The sequence below is a fragment of the Amphiprion ocellaris genome, chromosome 17 (genome assembly GCF_022539595.1).
Source record: "Amphiprion ocellaris isolate individual 3 ecotype Okinawa chromosome 17, ASM2253959v1, whole genome shotgun sequence".
In the NCBI taxonomy this organism is placed as follows: Eukaryota; Metazoa; Chordata; class Actinopteri; family Pomacentridae; genus Amphiprion; species Amphiprion ocellaris.
In genome coordinates this window covers 7,268,788-7,288,990 of record NC_072782.1, presented here as the reverse complement: position 1 = coordinate 7,288,990, position 20,203 = coordinate 7,268,788, and the positions used below count along the sequence as shown (strand labels likewise).

General features: G+C 38.3%; 1 protein-coding gene and 1 long non-coding RNA gene across 2 annotated transcripts in view; both read right to left on the bottom strand.

The window, feature by feature from the left end:
* Positions 1 to 2,915: 2,915 nt before the first annotated feature.
* LOC111581838 (glutathione hydrolase 5 proenzyme-like) lies at positions 2,916 to 15,371 on the bottom strand. Its single transcript, XM_023290204.3, has 12 exons — positions 14,864 to 15,371; positions 12,292 to 12,419; positions 12,114 to 12,209; positions 10,497 to 10,692; positions 8,412 to 8,572; positions 8,120 to 8,266; positions 7,833 to 7,963; positions 5,852 to 6,039; positions 5,645 to 5,736; positions 5,430 to 5,539; positions 5,235 to 5,345; positions 2,916 to 5,037 (listed from the first exon to the last, which is right to left on the bottom strand). The coding sequence occupies exons 1-12, from the start codon at positions 15,034 to 15,036 to the stop codon at positions 4,891 to 4,893; spliced, it is 1,680 nt and encodes a 559-aa protein (XP_023145972.2). The 5' UTR covers positions 15,037 to 15,371; the 3' UTR covers positions 2,916 to 4,890.
* A 1,351-nt stretch (positions 15,372 to 16,722) lies between these two features.
* LOC129350956 (uncharacterized) overlaps positions 16,723 to 20,203 on the bottom strand; it is a 40,791-nt gene continuing 37,310 nt past the window's right edge. Inside the window, exons 4-5 of the long non-coding RNA XR_008604553.1 lie at positions 18,772 to 18,878; positions 16,723 to 18,547 (exon numbers count right to left, since the gene is read on the bottom strand). This is a non-coding gene — a long non-coding RNA (uncharacterized LOC129350956). The remainder of the gene's footprint in view (positions 18,548 to 18,771; positions 18,879 to 20,203) is intronic.

The following is a 20,203-nucleotide window of genomic DNA, read 5'->3' as shown; positions in this document are numbered from 1 at the left end:
CTCCTGTCTCTCTCCCTCCTGTCTCTCTCTCTCCCTGTCTCTCTCCCTCCTGCTCTCCTTGTTTCACCTGCCTGCATTCTGCTACCTGCTGATTACTGCAATGAGTGTCAGCTGCAGTAATTAGCTCACTCCATTCACCTGTTCACAATCACCTCCTGCAATATAAAGCTCAGCTCATTCAGTCACACCTTGCCGAATCATAAAGACTCGGTTTCCTAAATGGACTCCTCTTTCCCCACTTGGACTCTGTTTGTTGCCTGGATTTCTCCCAATTCTTGTTTTTGCTTCATGTCTGCCTCAATCATATTTGGACTCTCTTTTTCCCCAAGCCTGCCTCCCCAATCGTGTTAGTACCCCTTCTGGTTAGTTTAGTTGGTTCTGTGTTAGTTTTGTAGATTTCCTTCCTTTGTTTATTGTGACCTTTTTGTAGAGAGTTGACTGTGGTTTCCCTCTCAATCCAGTTTCCCTTTTGTGTTGTGACTGTTGTTTAGTTTAAATAAAGCCCTTCCCAATATTCCTCGTGTCCCCCCACTTCTGTGTCTGCACCTGAGTTCTCTGATTCCCCCCCACCTATGAAATCTATGAATATGTATTAAGACATTTGTAAAACTTCATCTTGATATATTTCTCCTCATGCCATTGATTCTGAATTTACATCAGACAAGTAGATTAAATAGCCTGTCATGAAAAGTCCCATCTTTGAGCACATTAAAATAATTTATAAATCAGTGAGTGATATTTTCTGAACCGCGTGCAGTTGCATGTTACAACAATACAAAACAAAAATGTAGAATACTGATATTAAATATTTGTTCAAAATAATGAAAAAAATGTGTTGACTTTTCATGATGGATTAATCAGGTATTCTAATTTGTACCACAAGAACAGACATATTGTCAGAAGGCAGGGGGGGTTGAACCCAGAGTGCAGGCACACAGACAGCAGACAGGCAGAAGTCTTTTTAAACCAGGAATTTATTTTTAAAAAAGGAAACACAAGACACTGGCTGAGCAGACCAACATAAACCCAACTCCACACAAATCAATGAATTTAACTAAAACTAAACAGGGCTCAAACTAAACAAGGCTAATCAACAAAAACTGGCCACCACATGGGCTGAAACCTAAACTAAAATACAACGGCTTAACTCTCTGTCCAAAAAGTTGAACTGGGAGGGCGACAGATGGGAACCAGGGCAGACCTGGGCAGAGCTTCCATAGCTCTAAACCAGTGTTGCAGATTCTAAATCAATGGCACAATGAGAAATAATACTTAAAATACTGTCTGGCTTTAATCTTTAATTGTTCCTAAACATTTGAACATAACTTAAAGAATATTTTCTGGAAGTGTTTCAACAGGCAGTTTTTAAAAAATAAAATGAAAAATCATCTTGTAAAGTATTTGATACATCAGTTTACAGTTTCAAAGATGCAATATTTGTTGGCATTCTCACCTAAAAGCAGGGTATTTAAGTTAATAGTTAACAAGACAAACGCGTGAATAGTTCTGTTGGCAGTAAAGACAGCCGAGGCTGATGGGACAGTCATTAGCGCTGCAGATCCATGAACATTAACTGGAACGCTGGTGGTTTTACATTAAATATCACTGAGGATGTGTGGTGAATCTTTAATCTGACGACCAAACACCCTGAATCACTGCAACACCAAATAGTCATAAAAATATGAGAAAAGGAAACATGGAGCAGAGTCAGTGGTCTTCAGTCACTTACAGGATTCTTGTTCAACCAGAGCAGGTTTGAGTTGGTCTCCAGATCAACTGAAGTTGTCACAGAAAGCGTGAACTCAAACAAGATTCTTTACTCTGCTCAACATGCGTCACAGCTCTGCTCAATGTTTGGTTAACACCTGATTCTCACCTCCCATCATGATCTTTGCAGACTGTTGTTTAAACTGTAACCCTGCACAATCTTTGTTTTCGGTACATCTTGTGATTTGAGCGTTGGGGCACCAAAAGCAAAGACGCACTGAGGGTTCACCTAACAGGCAGTGTGTTTCACCAGGGTGTTTCTGCAAAAGTAATTTTAAAGTATCTTCACTTATGTTATCTGGTGGGGTTACAGTTATTTTGGAGTTGATGGAGTCACAGTCGCACTGAAATTTTCCTCAAAGGCCCAATTAAGCACAGTCTCACTTCAACAGTTATGCTGAACTTCAGAGTTATGTAACTCCGATAGGCCAATTTACTCACCCTGTAGGCACGAGGAGGTCGCTGTGCACATCCAAGTTTAGGTTTTAATTTGACTCGCTGCCTCAGATGGCATTGTGACGGATACAACTAATTGCATATATAAAAGCATCTGATAACTACTGTTGAGATAATTTGCTTCATCAGGGGACTTTGTGACTGAAAGTGTGCAGAGTCATCACAGGATTACTTCACTGAGTGTGTGAAAGATTGTTAGTGGGGAGACATTTTCTGCACACGTTGAAATGATGCTTAATTTAAACGGCTGTTATTTATACAAAGAGGGTAAAATCACGACACCCAAGCTATGAAGTCACAACTTATCCAGATTAACTCATTTGTCATACAACAAAGACAGTGGTGCTTCACACGGAGTAGAAATTTGCATGTCCTCATAACTCACATCTTATGCCTCAAAGGAGAATGGAGCAGAATCCACTTAAGAAATCATTACTAATTCATAAGTTTCTCTACTGAAACGTATCTCATTACTGTGTTCTTTTGTCTCGCTGCTGCTCTGAAATAAGGCAAATGGGAAATCATCAAGTAGATTATTGCTGTTCATACTATACTAACAACAAGGAATAAATGTTTAAAGGAGAGTAGATTGCAGTGAGAAGTGATTTGAAGGTGTTTGTGTTGCACAAACTCAAGCAATATTCAGGTTTTGTGGCTTCGTCTGGTGGAGAAAATAGAGACTTGTCTTGTTTTGGACTTTTATTTTGAAAACACAAATATTCACAGTTAATAGTTGTAAAAATGTGACAGTCATTTTCATTTTTTAAAACACTTTGACTAGAAACAGAAAAAATATGTATAAAAACATTTTGGTGCTCACAGTATGAATAAAGTGGTTTTACACACAGTAAAATCTTTAAGGTCACAGTGAAAGTTTCCTGTTTGGGCAGCTACAATCAGGATGTCACTTTTAAAAAGGGTTAAATGGCTCATTTACAGTAAGCAGTTCTTACAGAGAAGTTGAGTCACAAAATAAAACATTCACTGGTATGAATAGACTTAATACATACATAGTACACATTGGTCAGGAGCCTGTGATCCTGCAGAAGAGCAGATCTGAGCTGCAAGCGTCCTCAAAACACGTATATCTGTATGTCTGTGGACCAATCAACTTATAAGAGGCATAATTACAGCTTAGAGGCGACTTTTGCTGAGATCTACGAACACAGTAACATCTCAGAAAGGAGGATGAATGGGGCAAGAGACCTGAGCAGTTGAACAATAAACCAATTTTTAAACAGTCTGTGTTTAGCTTAATTCATCTTGACATTGTTCTCTGTTACCCAGACTTTGACAAAATAATCTTGTCATGGATCTTTTACTTGCTTTTTCCTGAGATTTCATTTGTTGTGACAACTATGAAGAAAATACTGATGAAAGTTTGCAATACAACTAGCAAGTGTACATTTAGTTTTTTTTAGCCAAATTACAATTCCAAAGGCTAACAGAGGACAGTCAGACTCATTAACTAACTGTTCTAAGCTGTGGTTTTGCTTTATCCTAACATACTTTCCTTTGTCCTTTGTTATGCATGCACACAGTTTGTGTATCATATTAAGTGATCATCTAGCTGCCTGTTTTTCTAAGAACTGTCAATGTTAACATTTACAAAAACAAAACACAACTGGAACATGCCAGAAAAAGTCAAGATGAAGTAAACACTTTTTTACCATCTGACCAGTGTGACCAGGTACAATGGAAACAATCTCAGTGTTCATATTCTTGGAGTTGCAGACTTTGAGGCGCATTCCCACCAAATGCATGAGTTCTTAAGGTTGTTCCGCTATGAAAATGTCAAGTGCATGAGCGCTCTGTCTGTCTCAGACACGCCCCTATGTGAGTTTGCATTTCTGCAGAATTTGCCTGGAGGAATTAACAGTGTTACTAAAAAAACAAGAAAAATTACTCAGACCAGCATGAAAGGAGCAACCAACCTTAACGCTGCACAAAGTTTACATGCAATTATAAACACATTGCTAACTGGTGATTTTCAGCCACAACTGTGTGTAGTTGTTTGTCCTGTGACATGATGATGAATTCCAAACATGTTGTCACCTGACTCATTGTTGTTTATAACTTTTGGAGCCCTTGAAATCTCTGGCAATCACTCATCGGGTGACATCACTTAAGTCAGTGAGGGTTCATCGCTTATCTATGAGAGATTGAATCAAATATATTTTATCATCTTATTGCTCTTTCTTCTTTCTTTTATTGCTTAATTGCACTCAACAGGAGAACTGGCTCCACCAGCTGTTCATTTTGATGTGCCTGCCTCACTGAACAGTTCAGTTTCTGCAGATTTTTGTGAGAAAGTTGCAGTTTTACCTCCCAGTAAAGCGGTTTACGACAACTGACTCAAGTTTCTTGCCCAATTTTATACTTAAAAAAAAAATTAAATCCATGTGGCCATTCGTCAAGAGCTCAGCAACTGCTCTGGTGTGTGATGTTAGCTTGTTTTAGAAATGATGGTCACAACTTAATAGAACAATAGAAACAATAGAACAAAAATAGAATTATCCTTTAAGTTTAGTCGCCTCCTTTTTCATCTGGAACGATCCAAAGCACCAGTTTTGCTGGAAGGGCTTCATGACATTCACTGTTTTTAAGGCTGAAGGTTCAGTGAGTTTTGAGGGCAGGTTTTAGTGGAAATCTCATGCCTCCTCATGGTCAGTATCCAGCTGACATCCCCAACTTCCTGCTGTCTGATACGGCTGTAATGCAGCCATTCTCCCTTTCCACAGCGTTGACCACGTTGAAAAAATAGCTCCAGTTTCCAATGTTGTGTCCAAGATCTCTGAGGCCATTTTCCACAGACTGAGGATACACAACACACACAAACACACACAGTAATACCAAATCTGTGATTACAGGTAAATTCAATCTGACTTTGCAGGATTACGTCCTCATAATCTCCATCTAAATCCATTACATAAACAGAAATGCTCATTACATATACAGTCATGGGTGAATGTGAATGTCGTTAAAGGACAGTGAGGATGAAAATACTTCACCTTGTCAAAATTAGGCTCCAAATTCACATCGTTCGTGGAATTAACAAACACTATTGGAGCAGCGATGGCATCTTTCAAGTTCATCCCCAGCCACAGGCGATTTATAACAGACTGCAACAATAAAAGAGAGTTGTGTAAGCAAGCAAACAAACGAGGAAGCGGGCAAGCAAGAAAGCAAACTAATTATTCAGTTACCAAGGCCACGCCGGTGGTAATCATGCTTCCTCCCGATCCACCAATTGCAAGGATCCCTCCAGACTTTGTTTCCAGTATAACCGGAGCCATGGAGGAGGGAGGCTGTTCACCTACAACAGACAACAATTACACTCAGACTGAATGACCACATTAAGGAATGTCTCTAATTCGATTGTTGTAGGTTGGAAAGGCTGTGTTCTCGTCTGTGACTCTACCTGCCCTCACTGTGTCTGCCCTCCCGCAAAAGTCAGCCAGCTCGTTGTTGAGGATGATGCCAGTTTTGGAGGAGTAAACGGCTCCTCCGAAGCTGCAGAGCAAAAACACACATAACGGACTGAGAGGACGAAGGCGCATTATGTTGGAATATAACCACATATTAAAAAAGACAGCCGATATACAGATACTGTTTGATTTCTGCTCACAGTTGGTTTATGGTGCTGGTGGCAGAAACAGTCATTCCGTCTTTATCCAGGACGGAGACATGAGTCGTCCCGAAGTGATCCTGAGGAGGCTTGATGTTGGAGTAGTAAGAGACGTCATGTGTGCTGTTGGATGAAATCATCTTCTTGATGCGATTAATGAAGGAGGGATCGATCAAGTGATCTGCGCTCTGAAAGAGGAACATCAGGAGACGTCTCAGAAACATCCAAACTGGTGCCACATTATACTGAATCCCAGATAACTGTGATTCTTTTCTTATTAATTTTCTTGGATTTGTTCAGCCTGTTTATGTATTGGCATTTTAACCCTCGTGTCGTCCTGCGGGTCAAAATTGACCCGTTGCAAAGTTTGAAAATGTGGAAAAAATATGTATTTTCACAGTGAAATTTCTGATGTTCACATTTCCAACATTTTTGGAAATTTTTGAACATTTTTTTGGTGGGAAAAAAGAAATATTTCTTAAGAACATTCACAAAAAAATCAACCAAAATCCAGCAAAATTCGCTAAAGAAAATATTAGAAGTTTTACTGATATATATATATAATCACTTTAGATATTTTTAGGATTTTTTTTGAAGATTTTTACAAATGTTTTGAAAATATTTACAAGAATTTTCTTGCCAAATTTGGGGGATTTTTTAAAATTAATTTTTAAGGGAAACTTTTAGGGAATTACTGGAATTTTCTTCCTGAAGGTTTTGCAAATTTTCAGAAAACTGGGCATTTTTTTGCTGAATTTTTGGATTTTTTTAAGACAAGGAAACAATATTTTTTGGTGGCCATAAATGAAGACAACAGGAGGGTTATTAGAACAGATTAATAGAGCAGGTTTACCAGGCAGCAGGATTACTATGTTTGAGGGCAGCACCTCCCCTGTTTCCAGTCTTTAATAGTAAATTGAACAATAGCACAATAGACTATATACCCAACATTAACATATCATCATCTGATAAAACTGATCATCTAGATTTGGGAAATATCTTTTTAGCTGCTAAATTCTTTCCTAGGTTCACAAGGTACTTGCTCCATCACCAAACGCTTTAATCTTCAGATTTGCTGGGTTTTCTCTAAAATTTAGTAGGGTATAAACCATCATTTTTTGAATTAGCCAGGTAATTTGGTATAGTACATGATACTGCAGGTTCCATTTAAGTCAGTCGGGTAGATGTATGTCATATATGTTGTAGGCTCTTAACCTTAATCCCCAAATTAATCAGGTAAATTTATCCCACATACAGTGATGGAAAAATGCTTTCGGACACCCCATATATTTGTGAAATATTGCATTAAGAATAACTCTTAGGTGCACACTTCAAGTCCAATTTCTAATCGTACAATCACTGCCATAATACTAAACAAATCCTAAAAAAGCCATTAAAAACTTAAATTGATTGGTTCCATAAAAGTAAGAAATTTTGAGTATTGGGTCATTTTGGGAGAATTTAGTTTTATTAGTTTTTCTTGTAAACAATAAACAAAACAAATATTATTTGTATTTGTTTGTCTGTCCAATGCAGTCACATCTTTTGAAGCACAAAAAAATAATTTTCCACAAATACTTCATGATGATATTTCAGATTGTGTAAAATTTTAAGGGTGTCTGAAATTTTTTTCCACCTCTGTATAATAGTATAAGGTCTTAACCATAGTATTCCTCATAATGTCTGTTGTTTTAGTTGTATTATGGAAAAACAGGTGACTTGATTTAACTTTCAATTTTGTCTGTCATCTGATGCTGACGAAGTACATTTCAGCAGATTTATCAGACATGTCTCAGTGAAAATGGTTGTATATTGTGCCTGAAAACTAGGTTTAATGTACAAAACAAGTACAGATTGTATAACCAAAACAGTTAATTGAAAGACTCCAAAATGTTCTATAAAACTGCATAATTAAATAAACCTGCCGTCCTTGTGATATATTTTGTCCCACTAATAATAACAAAATCCTACCAATACTGACCTTCCTGTTATTAAAGTCAGGGTCTTTAATGTTCCTCTTTTGTCCATTTGCAAATTTCGCTGCTTCTACATAATGATGGTACATCTGAATCTTCTTGTCACCAATCAGAGACTCTGGAGTCAAAGAGAACTCTGCAGAAAAATAGAACAACAACAAACTTTAAACTACTATGATCTGCAAACCACTATTTTAATTTTTCTGCTTCTTTAGAGTCGACAGTATACAAATATGTTCTAATTTCCTTCAGCTGCTATAGCCAGGTTGTTCAGGATTATGAACAATGAAACCTTTCATGATTCGGAGGATGAAGGCGAGCAGGGGGCCCCCTGAAGGAGGAGGAGGGATGTGCATCTGAGCGTCTCCCAGATTAACCGACCACGCATCGCAGACCTTCACCTGGAACGACTTCAGATCCTCCATTGTCAACGTCCCACCTGAGAAAAGCATGAAGAGCATCAAAGGTTTTTTTAATCGTAAAAAAACATTTGCTTTTCTATTTTTTAAAGATTGAATACAAGTAATTTCTCTACCTTTTCTTTATTTGTCTGTTCAAGTATAACAATTTGACATTGTACCAACCTGCAGCCTTAATGTCTTGGATCAAGTCATGTCCTATCTTGCCACTGTAGAAGGCTTTTGCCCCTTGCTCTGCAATGGTTTCCATGGTTTCTGCAAGTTTAGGATACTTCAGGACGTCTCCTGTGCTCAGAACAGTTTTGTTCTTGTTGCAGAAAACTTCGCTGGAAAAACACACACAAGGACACACTGAGTAAAAGGGGAGGAGAGAGGCAGAAATCTGTCAAATCAAACATCACAACATAAACTGACCTCAGGTCAAAGCACTTCACACCACACATGCTAAAAATACAGCTGAGCTGAAGCAATTCTCAAAGGCGGAATGGAACAAAATTCCTCCTAAATGTTGTGCAGGTCTGAACGTTCAGCTACAGAGATGCTTTTCTGAGAGGTTAGTCGTGCATGTGAAGCGTTCTCATATTTCTTTTTTTATTGCTATCGTACCTATAAACAGAATATACTGAAGAGGTACACATACTGGTGTTTTGATGATTTGTGACATCTTTGGGTTACTTTAGCTGCATTTATTGGAGTCTTTCATAACCTAAATCTTTTAAGAATTTGCAGGCCAAGGTTTTTCTATCTGCCTTGCTTTTCCACTATATTAGCAAACTTTGAAGGGTTAGATGTGTGTCTTTGACAATGATGTCACACTTTGGATGTAAGTCACTGAGCAGCAGAACAGACATCACCCTATTTGTGTCCAAAATGCCTTCTCCATTGTCCTTCATTATAAATTGACTTTCTCTAGGACCAGTCAAGCTATGAGACCATAAGCAATGCAAATAACAACCTCCAAGCCATGACTGATTCGAAACCTAGAGACACGAGCATCTCTGGTGGATCTTTGCTCATCAGTCAAATCGGGACAAGTACCAGATATGGTCCTCGATCCCTTTAGAATACGACACATTGACCAAGTGGCACCACTGTCCAAACAGTGTGAAATTTACAGCACCGCTCATAACAGCACAATGTATACCGGGAGAAGCCAAACACCAGATGACCGCCTCCTGACCCTCCATCAGTACTACGAACCCTGCAAAGGAAATGTGATTCATCAACCTTAGAGCCACATCAAAAGAGACTCTGGATAGCATTCACCCAAAATAAGACTTATTTATGGACCCTTATCCTGGAGCGGAGTGTGTTTCAGACACACAACCTCAGACCAACAGCAGAAACAACCCCCACTGAAGGACAAAAGGAGATTCACAGATAGAAACACAATTATTCTGTTTTCTTCTTCTCAATCTTTTTGTAACTCAACAATCTACACCTGAAGCAAAATAAACTTTCTTCTGAGCATCAACGTCTACCAGTGTCTGTTAGGTTGTATAGCTGCTTAAAAATTAAATAATACTTGAATTTTATCAATTATTCTTTAGCATCATTTTTATTGTCTGACTCCCAGGAGTCCAGATGTGTACTTGACAATCCTGTAGTGGTCCATAGTTCTACAACTTGCCATAAAATAAGTGCAAAGTGTAACTGTGAAAGGCCTCTGGCAGCGGAATTAAACACTGCTCCTCCCCTGGGTGGGGAAAGGTCCACTTATCAGATTATTTCTTTGGTCATAAACATGCAAAAAAAAAACAAAAAACAAAAAACTTGCATTTGTGCACTGACTTTTGCAGAAGCATCCAAGACTCACATGCGATTTTTCAGGCTTTTCACATCACACTTAACCCCCCGGCTGACCCCTTTTTAAAACCAGCATCTAGGATAATCAACAGTTTGCACAAACATTTATAAAAGAAAGCGAGCACTCCTCTTGTGTCTGGGCCAGTACACTCTGCTCCTGAAGTGTGATGCTAAGAACAACAGCGTGCAGCCGAGTGCTATTACAATTTATCATTCTCACTAAGAGGCATGGCAACCAGGAGAAACTATTATGCAATGTGTAAAGTTAAATTCTCAGTCAATTGTTAACCAAAAGGTTACATAAAACTGGCATGAAATTGCTTAAACCGAGAACTGAGGAACTTTGCTCCAGGATTTCTGAAGTGACAGATGCATAAAAAAGGTTTCGGCTTCAGCGGTTCTTGAAGCGATATCTTAACGAGAATCTTCGAGGGTTATCTGTACCAGAGAGCTGACTTTTCCACGTGGTCTTTAACGATGTTGAAGGACAGGAATTTTCCCAGAAAGGCTGGCAGGGGGAAACCCTCCCTGGCCAGACGGATAGTTGGCTCAAACAGCTTGGCCCAGGGCAGCTTCCCGTAGTGTTTGTGAAGGGTCTCGTAGCCCAGCAGCTCTCCAGGAACGCCGATCCACTGGCTGCCTGCAGAGATCAGGCAGGAAACAGTGCAGCAGGATCAGAGAAATGATGGAGGCCCATGAGCCGACCTTCACTTTTTCACTCAGACATTTCAGATTGATTTTTCAGGTCATTATATATGCAAAATGTTTATTGCTTGAGAACATCTAACCTCACTAATACAATAAGAGCATTGTCACTTTAAGTTTAAAGCGCTATATAAATATTTCATAAATGGCAAGTTTTACACTTAAAGACCCCATCTGGTAAAAATCTAGTGTGTCTATAGAGTGTTTTTGAGCTAGAGGACAATCAACACAATGGCTGAGCTTTTTTTGAACCTTAAAACTACAGCATACTCAAGATGATTTCAGAAATACAGATTCAGACTTGTGGTGTTTCAGAAATGACAAACCTAAGGAACCAATCCCATCGGCTTGCAGACACTTTCAGTATCATTATTCCTCTTCACAAATGGCTTCAGTTTCAACCATGTCTTACAACATGCCACTGTGTTGTAAGACATGGTTGAACTATTAGTAGCATGAGTGTAATTGTACAGTGTTTGAGCTGAATCATAGGTGAGCTGGTGTGCTTAAGCTGCACAGAGTAGAGAGATGTAGGAACTTCATAGATTTGACTTCATTTTAAGGTAGGAATGGGTTATTTTCAAAAGCACAACACTTTCTAAATATGTAACTTTGATAGGTGAGTTTTAGTGGTTTAATCGACAACCGGAGAAGGACTTTAAATGTATTTGTAAGCAGATATAAGGGTTATTTATATAAATCCACAACTATAGCTCCTCCAGTGGTCACTCATATGTGATGGCTTGTTCGTAAACAGATAGAAGTGACATTTAGTCTCACTTCTTAGTAGACATTGTAGTTGTTAACAAATATTGTACATTAACAAACACTCATTTTAAGCTGCTTTTAACTGTATGAAAATGTGTTGGGAACCTTTAATTAAATTTTATATTGAGCTGTCTCAATTTGAAAAGTTAGCTTTTTTTTAAAAACCAACAGTTCAAATTTTTTTCTTTAAACAGAACTTATCATTTCTCTGGTATGATTTCAGCATCTGATGGTTTGTTACTGCTGTGTTTCGTAGAGAGAAATTAACATCTCATCTGTTCAGGATTCTGTAGTAAATCAAATAAAATAGTGTCCCGGTTCTAACATCTGTCATTTAAGGAATGTATTAAAATAAGACACGTCTTTCTGATTCATCTGAAAACCAGGCTTTTACAGAGAAATCTGTAGCTTTGTGTGGTACACCTCACCTTTTTATATTGAATAATTGGTTCAAATTTAATAAAATACTGTGAAACTGAGACCAAAAATCCCTTAGAAGAACATTTTCCTGTGCCACAGTGTCATTTACATTGGAGGACTTTACAATGTGAGAAGGTGTGAAGAGAAAAAAGAGGCGGCTCTGCCTACCTGTGGATATCCTGAATGTAGACGGGCAGTCATTTATCAGGTTGCTCTTGAATGAACGTGGAACCGTCTCTCTGAAGTTGTAGACTTTAACGCTGCCTGAGAAGAGATGGGTGTGATTTCAATCAGTGTTTGAGAGGAAACTAAATTAAAGAGATACAACTGCCAGTAGAGGACCCACCTGTTCTATTTCTGATGGTTACTATGGAGCCTCCTCCGATGCCCATGCTCTGAGGATTGACCAAAGATGTGCACAGAAGAGCTGCAATGGCGCCATCTACTGCCGACCCCCCCTGCTGGAGCATGTTCCTGGAAAACATTTTCACTGCTTTTATGGGAAATGTGTGAACACACACTCAGTCACTGGCTATTCACCACATGTTTGTCTACACGCAGACACACATTTCACATTTTTTAGTACTTGGATGAGACCCTTAAGGTTCATTTCTTTCTTTTTTTTCTTCTTCAGTGTGTTGACGATCTGTGAATGCTGCCAAAAGGCAAGTTTAAACTTTGTGCTGATGCTTGAGGTCGATTTCAGGCAACATATCAGGAAGCCAGTGGCCATAGTGGTGCTGTTTTCAGACAGAGCTGAATCATGGGGTGAAATTTGATCCTGGTTATTTGTTCCAATTAGTTTGTCCAACTTAACTGTACCAAACAACAGAACATGTAAGCTGAAAATCCGAAAGACCTGAATGGGTCTTTTCACTGAGAAGTTGGCAGGGGATCAGATGTGTTCACTGAGCGACAAGAGAAGCCAGTGTTGGGAATGTTTTGGTTCTGCTAAGGTCGGACCAGCTTAAAGACTTCGCAGGGTTTGACAAAAGGGTAAAAGTATGGGGAGGCAGAATGACAGACGAATCTAATCAGAAGAATCTCACATGAACAAAAGGTGGAATCTAGCGGTTGATGCTTGTTTGTGACAAATGTTGGGAATTATCTGCAGATGGGATTATAGCAGAAGGAGAAAAGAAGAAAATGAGGGTGAACTCAACAAATTAAGCATCTGCAGCTGGCTAAGAAAGTTAAACGGTTCATGAGAAAAGGAGAATTGAAGCCAGCTGATTGCTCCATTCTGATGTTCTTTCAAGTCGTTTTGCTAAGTAAGCACTTCAGATTTGATCTTAACTCTGCAATTATGCCTTACATATTGTTGCTATGCATCTAAATTATTGTTTTCTGTCCAGACTCTGCAGCATACGGTTAAATTGCAGTAAAAAAAAAAAAGGATTTTGCTTAACCCTCCTGTTGTCCTCATTTACAGGCACCAAAAAATATTGTTTCCTTTTCTGAAAAAAATCCAAAAATTCTGCAAAAAAAATCCCCAAATTTCAGAAAATTTGCAAAACCTTCAGGAAGAAAATTCCAATAATTCCTTAAAAGTTCCATTTTTTAAAAAAAATTCCCAAATTTGGCGAGAAAATTCTTGTAAATTTTTTCAAAAAATGAATAAAAAGCTTTCCAAAAAAATTCTAAAAATATCTAAAGTGATTCCATATATATCAGTAAAAACTCTAATATTTTCTTCAGGAACATTCAGAAAAAAATCTACCAAAATCCAGCAAATTTCGCTAGATTTTGGTTGATTTTTTTCTGAATGTTCTCAAGGAACATTTTTAACATTTCTTTTTTTTTCCACCAAAAAATGCTCAAAGATTTCCCAAAAATGTTGAAAATGTGGACATAAGAAGTTTCACTGTGAAAATATGCATTTTTCCCACATTTTCAAACTTTAAACCGGGTCAATTTTGACCTGTAGGACGACTCGCGGGTTAAGATTTAAACAATCACAGTAATCATTGAAGTCTGATGCACCCTCACAGGTCTCTAGTCAAAGTCAAAGGAATGAAGAGGATCAGTGGGTTTACTCATCAAAAAGGTCAAGAAGGATGAGGCAGTAATGTTTCCCGTCGCCTCAGTTTATCTCTCTGCCACTACAACCTGACCTGTTCATTGTCCCTGCTCTGAACTGGGAAATGAACCCCTCACAGGTCTTGGCAGAGATCAGTCCATTAATCCTTCTTCGACTGAACACAAAAGCCGGAAGAGCTTTGTGCAAATTCCAGCTAAAAAAGAACAAAATAAACTATATTTGGAATCTGATGACAGATTTGACTGAAAAGACTTGATGGCTCGCTGCAGAACAAAAAAACAGATGTGCATCAGAAAAAGGTGGCTCTGCTGAAGAGGGAAAATGCGAGAGGCTGCAAAAAGATCTTAGAAAAAGCAAGATTCCTCCGACTAAGAGCTGTAAAGGTGCAGTGCTCGTAAGGCATGGTGGAATTCAGTAAATATGGGTTGGCATGGGTGATGCATGGAGGGCAGAATAATAAGTATTTATTTGGTTTATGGTTTTTTTTCTCCCTTTATAGTCAAATTGAACCAGGGTAGTTTGAAATGAATCAGTGAGGGTTGAGAGAATCTGTGGCATGTCTGCTCACAGTTCTGCAGGTATTATTATACAGGAGCCTATCAGAATCAAATCTCTTAAACTGCTTATATCATTGCTCGGTTCAGCCTTTTATCCCTCCTCTAACAGCAGGGAACTGATGGCACAAGACTGAGCACTGACATAATTACTGTTAATAATGGAACACATAGGATGCAATAATTTTCTCAATAAACTTCCAAATTACCTAAAAAAAAAGAATAAGAAAAAGTCCGCTGGTTTAATTTGAAGTGTTTCTGAGCTGATTTCTCCTGATTAAACACAACTTTCTCCTTGATGCAAACAACTTTCTGGGTCTTACCTGCCAATCTCGGAGCAAAGCTTGGAGTCTGCAGAAACAGCCGCATGTCTGAAGCTCCCACCGGAACATCCTCTGTCCACCAGCGAGGCGATGCACAAGCAAACCAGAGCAACAGCGCAAATTAAACCCAGTAAAACAAAGCAGCAAACCAACCAGGGCTTCACTTTAGCCATTGTGAGGAGTGAACTTTACGCAGGAGGAACTTTGGCTGCTGCTGCTGCTGCGTCTTAGCGCGCACAGACGTTCAGTGAGATGTGAATAATCCTCAGAGAGTTTTACCCTCCTCCTCCTCCATCCACTGCTGTCCGAAGCGAAACTGAAGCGAATCATTGGACAGAGATGACCGAGCAGTGTGAATGTAATTGAAACATCCCGGGGAAACAACCTGGAAGCCACGGCTCTTCTCGGAGAGCTTGACTAACTTCGTTGTCTGAGATGTCGTAAATGAGTTTTCTGTAGAATAGCTGAGTGAGCAATCAGTGGAGTCGATTATTTCCAGATACCTCGGCACAGATTTAATCAGATATCAGATGACTGCTTTCATTCTTGCGCAACTTCCAGAGAGTTTTATCCCCTTTTGGTTCTTTTCCTCCTCCAATTCTCACGATCCTGTCGTGGCAAACAGCCAATTTCCTTCTGTATCACTGTACTATACAGTGTAATAAACCTAAAACTAAATAAATACATTAATAACCCAACATTTTTACTTCTTAAAATATAAAATACATTAAAAAATTATCTATTTTAATTGTTGTATAATGTCTATAAGCATTGGTAATCTGTCAAAAATACGGTTTTGATCATTATATATATCATTTATTGCTAACTGCATTCATTTTCACTACAAAAACATTGAATCAGTGTGTTTTAATTAGTGTATAATGGTAATCTATGGAAATAGAATATCTATCTATCTATCTATCTATCTATCTATCTATCTATCTGTCTGTCTATCTATCTATCTATCTATCTATCTATCTATCTATCTGTCTATCTATCTATCTATCTATCTATCTGTCTGTCTGTCTGTCTGTCTGTCTGTCTGTCTGTCTGTCTGTCTGTCTGTCTGTCTGTCTGTCTGTCTTGTACAGTAAAGGCTAGAAAAACACATTTAAATCACATTTAAATCATGAATAATTACTGTATTTTTAAGAGACTTTCATTTTCTGTTATTTTTCTGCTGATGTATTTCTGTTTTCTTCCAGTTTGTTTTTTCAGTGTGTGAACTCTTTGTCAGAGACCACAAGCAAACGGAAGTCTTTGAAGTGAAACCTCACAGATGCTGAAATCCTCCAAGGACGTATCAGGCTGCTGGTTTCCAGTAAAGTACCATTTCTATGTTTTTAAACTGACTTTTAACTCACTGACTCACTTACTCACACTGCTCTCTGACGTCTGGTGGTAAATGTCACACGGAGATTAACTCACAAAAGAATACCCCAAAATTCTACTTTTCTTATCAAGGTTATTTTTGTGAGCCTGACAAAGAAAAAGAAAAAGAAAATTCTAGTCACTAGGGTCAATATATAATTGAGGGACTTTTGAGGTCCATGGCATATATCTTGTATACATTTTTATTAAAAATAAAAAAAATGTTTTTATGTTCATTATGATCATGTCTTTACAATTTCCAGAATTATTTATTATGGACACAATCACTTATTAATAGAAAATGACTGGATATCACTAAAATGTCAACTAAATAACCATCCAAATTTGATAACAACCACCTTCTAATTAGCTAAACAATAATAAAATGAACTCATTCAAAAACTGTTTTGTTCCTTTTATTAAGTTGAGATAATCATGACAGATATTTCTCTTTTGCCAATATATGAAATTTTATGTGGAAAATAACAAATTGTATCTGTGTCCCAGAAATCACTTTCAACTAAGTTCCCCGTTACAAAAACACCTCTCAAGGAAGTGTGTTAATTCCAGATCACATGACCTGCTCCACATGATGTCATTTCCTCCTGAAGAAAAGACTGGCCAGACTCCAAGGCTTTCTGACTTATTTAATGTAAAGTAGTGTGTGAGTCAAGTGTGGATTTATGGGATGTCAACAGGTTTACTACAATATCTTTATAAATAACTTTCAATTTTACTCAGTTGTATATATAATATTTTAGAAGAATCTTAATGTAAAAATGCCATGTGGTGTTTGGTTATAGGCAGCCATGTTGATTTTAGGCCTGAAAACAGCGAAAATGTCAACTATGATACCTGTCAGCTATGTTATAAAAAGTCCTGCAATTATATACTGACCCTGCTATAATCATACTGAACATTTCTCACAGAACATATATTATTATTTAAAGCTGAACCACTGGAGCATTAACAGGGATCCAGACTAACTTTTTCACTGGTCGCACCTCAAACCTTGTCACAGGCAAAAACATCTCACTAACCGAACATCTGCTTTATGAGAAACCCTAAATTTACCGATGTTCTTCAAACGCCCCCCAGAGCAGGCTGTGGTTGCTGCTGTTTGGTGCTCAGATGACCACTAATTACTTTGTAAAGTGTGAAATAGGGCGTTGTAATGTCAGATTTGTTTGAAGTGACACCAAGTGGTTTTTTTTTTCACACAGGAACACGTCATGTTTAAGTGTAAATACACCTGTGGTTGGTGCTCATAAAAAGGTGACGAGCTAAAATTATTACTGTGCTCCATGTTCATTTTATTTTGCAGCCCTGCTACTGCTGGAGCTCTGATTAATTAAGGTACCATGAGGTCTTTTTTATACAATTAACTGCAAAACATTTCTCATTTTATTTCCGTTTTATTATTTTACAAAAGATGCAGTAGCCTTTTATTTTCACTTCTATTACAAGACGTTATTGACTGACCACTTATTTCTGTGTAAGCAGTAACTGACAGTTTCCTAACAGTTCTGTTCGCTGTTGATATTAAGTTCATTATAATGTATAATAGACTGAAGGTTTGAGCATTTTTCAGACATTTAAAAAAACTGAATGCCTCAATGGATCATTTATGATCCCTGAATAATATCAGAGAGCAACAGTTTCCACAATAAAAGTATAACTGGAATAAATATCAAAGCTGAAAACAAAATCGGTCATGATTTACAGGTACATTTCTCAGTTTTTCCTTTGCACCACACGGTGACCACTTTCTGTAACACCATCAAAAAATTATTTTAACTTTCCTACCACAAACAAAACTGGGTCACGGACATTCATTAATGAGTATGATGAGTGACAGATGTGTTCATATAAAGACTTCAGAGCCCCACAGAGATCGCAGCATTTTTGATTCAAGAGAAAGATGCTATGAGATAGAAAAGGGAGTTTTTGGTCTAAAAATTTAGCAAAAAGGTGCCAGGAGCAGTAGAACAAATTGCAAATGTGTCTTTTGAGCTGGCTGGTGCACAGTTGTGATGATAAAGTAAAGATTTAAAGCCAATTTGTTGCATTTGAGCAATGACTCATGGATGTGCAGCTAATATTTTCTGAAATTAACATGATACTTTCTTGGAAAGCTGTGCAGTGCTACTAGAGACAAGCCAGCAAATGTGAATCTGAAGTTCCTGAAGGAAACAAGAATAACAGGTCAGATGTGATGACGTCTTGACCTCTCACATCCTCTGCTGGTTTACATGTTCTCTCTCAGACAGTTTATTTCCAAACCTGCATCATTTCAACTCCAGCGGAAAGCATCTGCAAGTAGAAAAACACAGTAAAGTTGGCACAGAGACCACAAAGCTTCACCCAAACACTTGCAATTTCAGCCGTGCAGGTGACAGAAAGCGACAAGTCTGAGCGAGTTGGCTTGAGGTAGCTTACAAGATCTGCCAGTCAGGAAGCCAGTGGCTAATCCATCAGGTAATGCAGGAATAGACAAAGTGTCACCTCTGAATGTTCTCACCAACAACACGACTCACTGTATTTATTGGTGGATGAGCTGAAAGTCGCTCCAGATGTGTAGTTGTGACAGCCTCAATGTTTGACTCAGAGCCATTATTTCCTGTGTTTCCTGTAGATCTGCAGTCTGCCAAGGAACGACAAAACAAAGGAGTAGTTTGAGAAACTAGCTAAGTATGTTGCGTAATGCATGAAATAAGAAACTGTTTTGCTGTCGAGTGGATATGTAGTCATAAAAACTGTAAAAAAGCCAAAAACAGCAAACAAAGGGAGCTAACATTAGAGGTTGGACAGGTGCATTCAGGTGCAATAATGAGTAATAGCTGGGATGTCTCCAGTCAGTTAAATAGAATTTCAATTTAGACAAGTCAGCTATTATAAAATTTTAAAAAACACAAGCAAAACTGTCAAAATTGAGCAGAATTTAACACTTAAAAATTCAATATTTCAAATTTGCCCGAAAATATTTTGTTTGTAGCGATTTTAGAGCTATTTAAAATCTTTTAACACGTTCTACAATAACCAATTAGATCTTAAATGCAGTTGAAATGTTGCTAAAAATCAGATTTTGGGAACTTTTGGGGGCAGTCTGAGCGTAACCTCAGTGACCTCAACATGCTCCTCTGCTCTCCTGGTGACAAGCCGCTGACCGAGGAGCTGAATCTGCAAATGTGGCCTCGACTGTTGCTGTCTGGTGTCCTGACCCTTAAATGTGGAGGAACCATGAGAACCACGAGTCCAAAGCCATGACAGTCAGCTGCTTTAATTTCTATTGATAGCAGCCTCGAATCAAATATTAGCTTAACAACTTTTATTAGTTAACTTATATGAACTGTGGAGTTACTTTTACCTTGTTTTAAAGTTACTACACAACGGCACAGATATTGTGATGAGACTTTTAAACTGAAGTTATTTTCTCATTTGGTATCATTTAAATACTATTCAGGAAACAGAAGTGTTTTCTATCCAGTGCTACAAAAGGCCAGTAAAAACTTCAACACAAGGGGGAGATAGTGTGCATATTTTCAGCTGTCAAGCTCTTGACTCTTGTGATTGAAATGATAACGGATTAGCAGCAGAGTTTTCTTTAATTAGGGTCCGAGCACCGAACGGTGCGAAGACCCTATTGGAATACAAGGAATTATTTATTATTATTAGGGTCCGAGCACCGAATGGTGCGAAGACCCTATTGGAATGCTAGGGTTTCTTTTTCTTTTTAGGGTCCGAGCACCAACGGTGCAAAGACCCTATTGGAATGCAAGGGTTTCTTATTAGGGTCCGAGCACCGACGGTGCGGAGGACCCTATTGGAATGCAAGGGATTATTTATTATTATTATTAGGGTCCGAGCACCGACGGTGCGGAGGACCCTATTGAAATGCAAGGAATTATTTATTAGGGTCCGAGCACCGACGGTGCGAAGACCCTATTGGAATGCAAGGGTTTATTATTA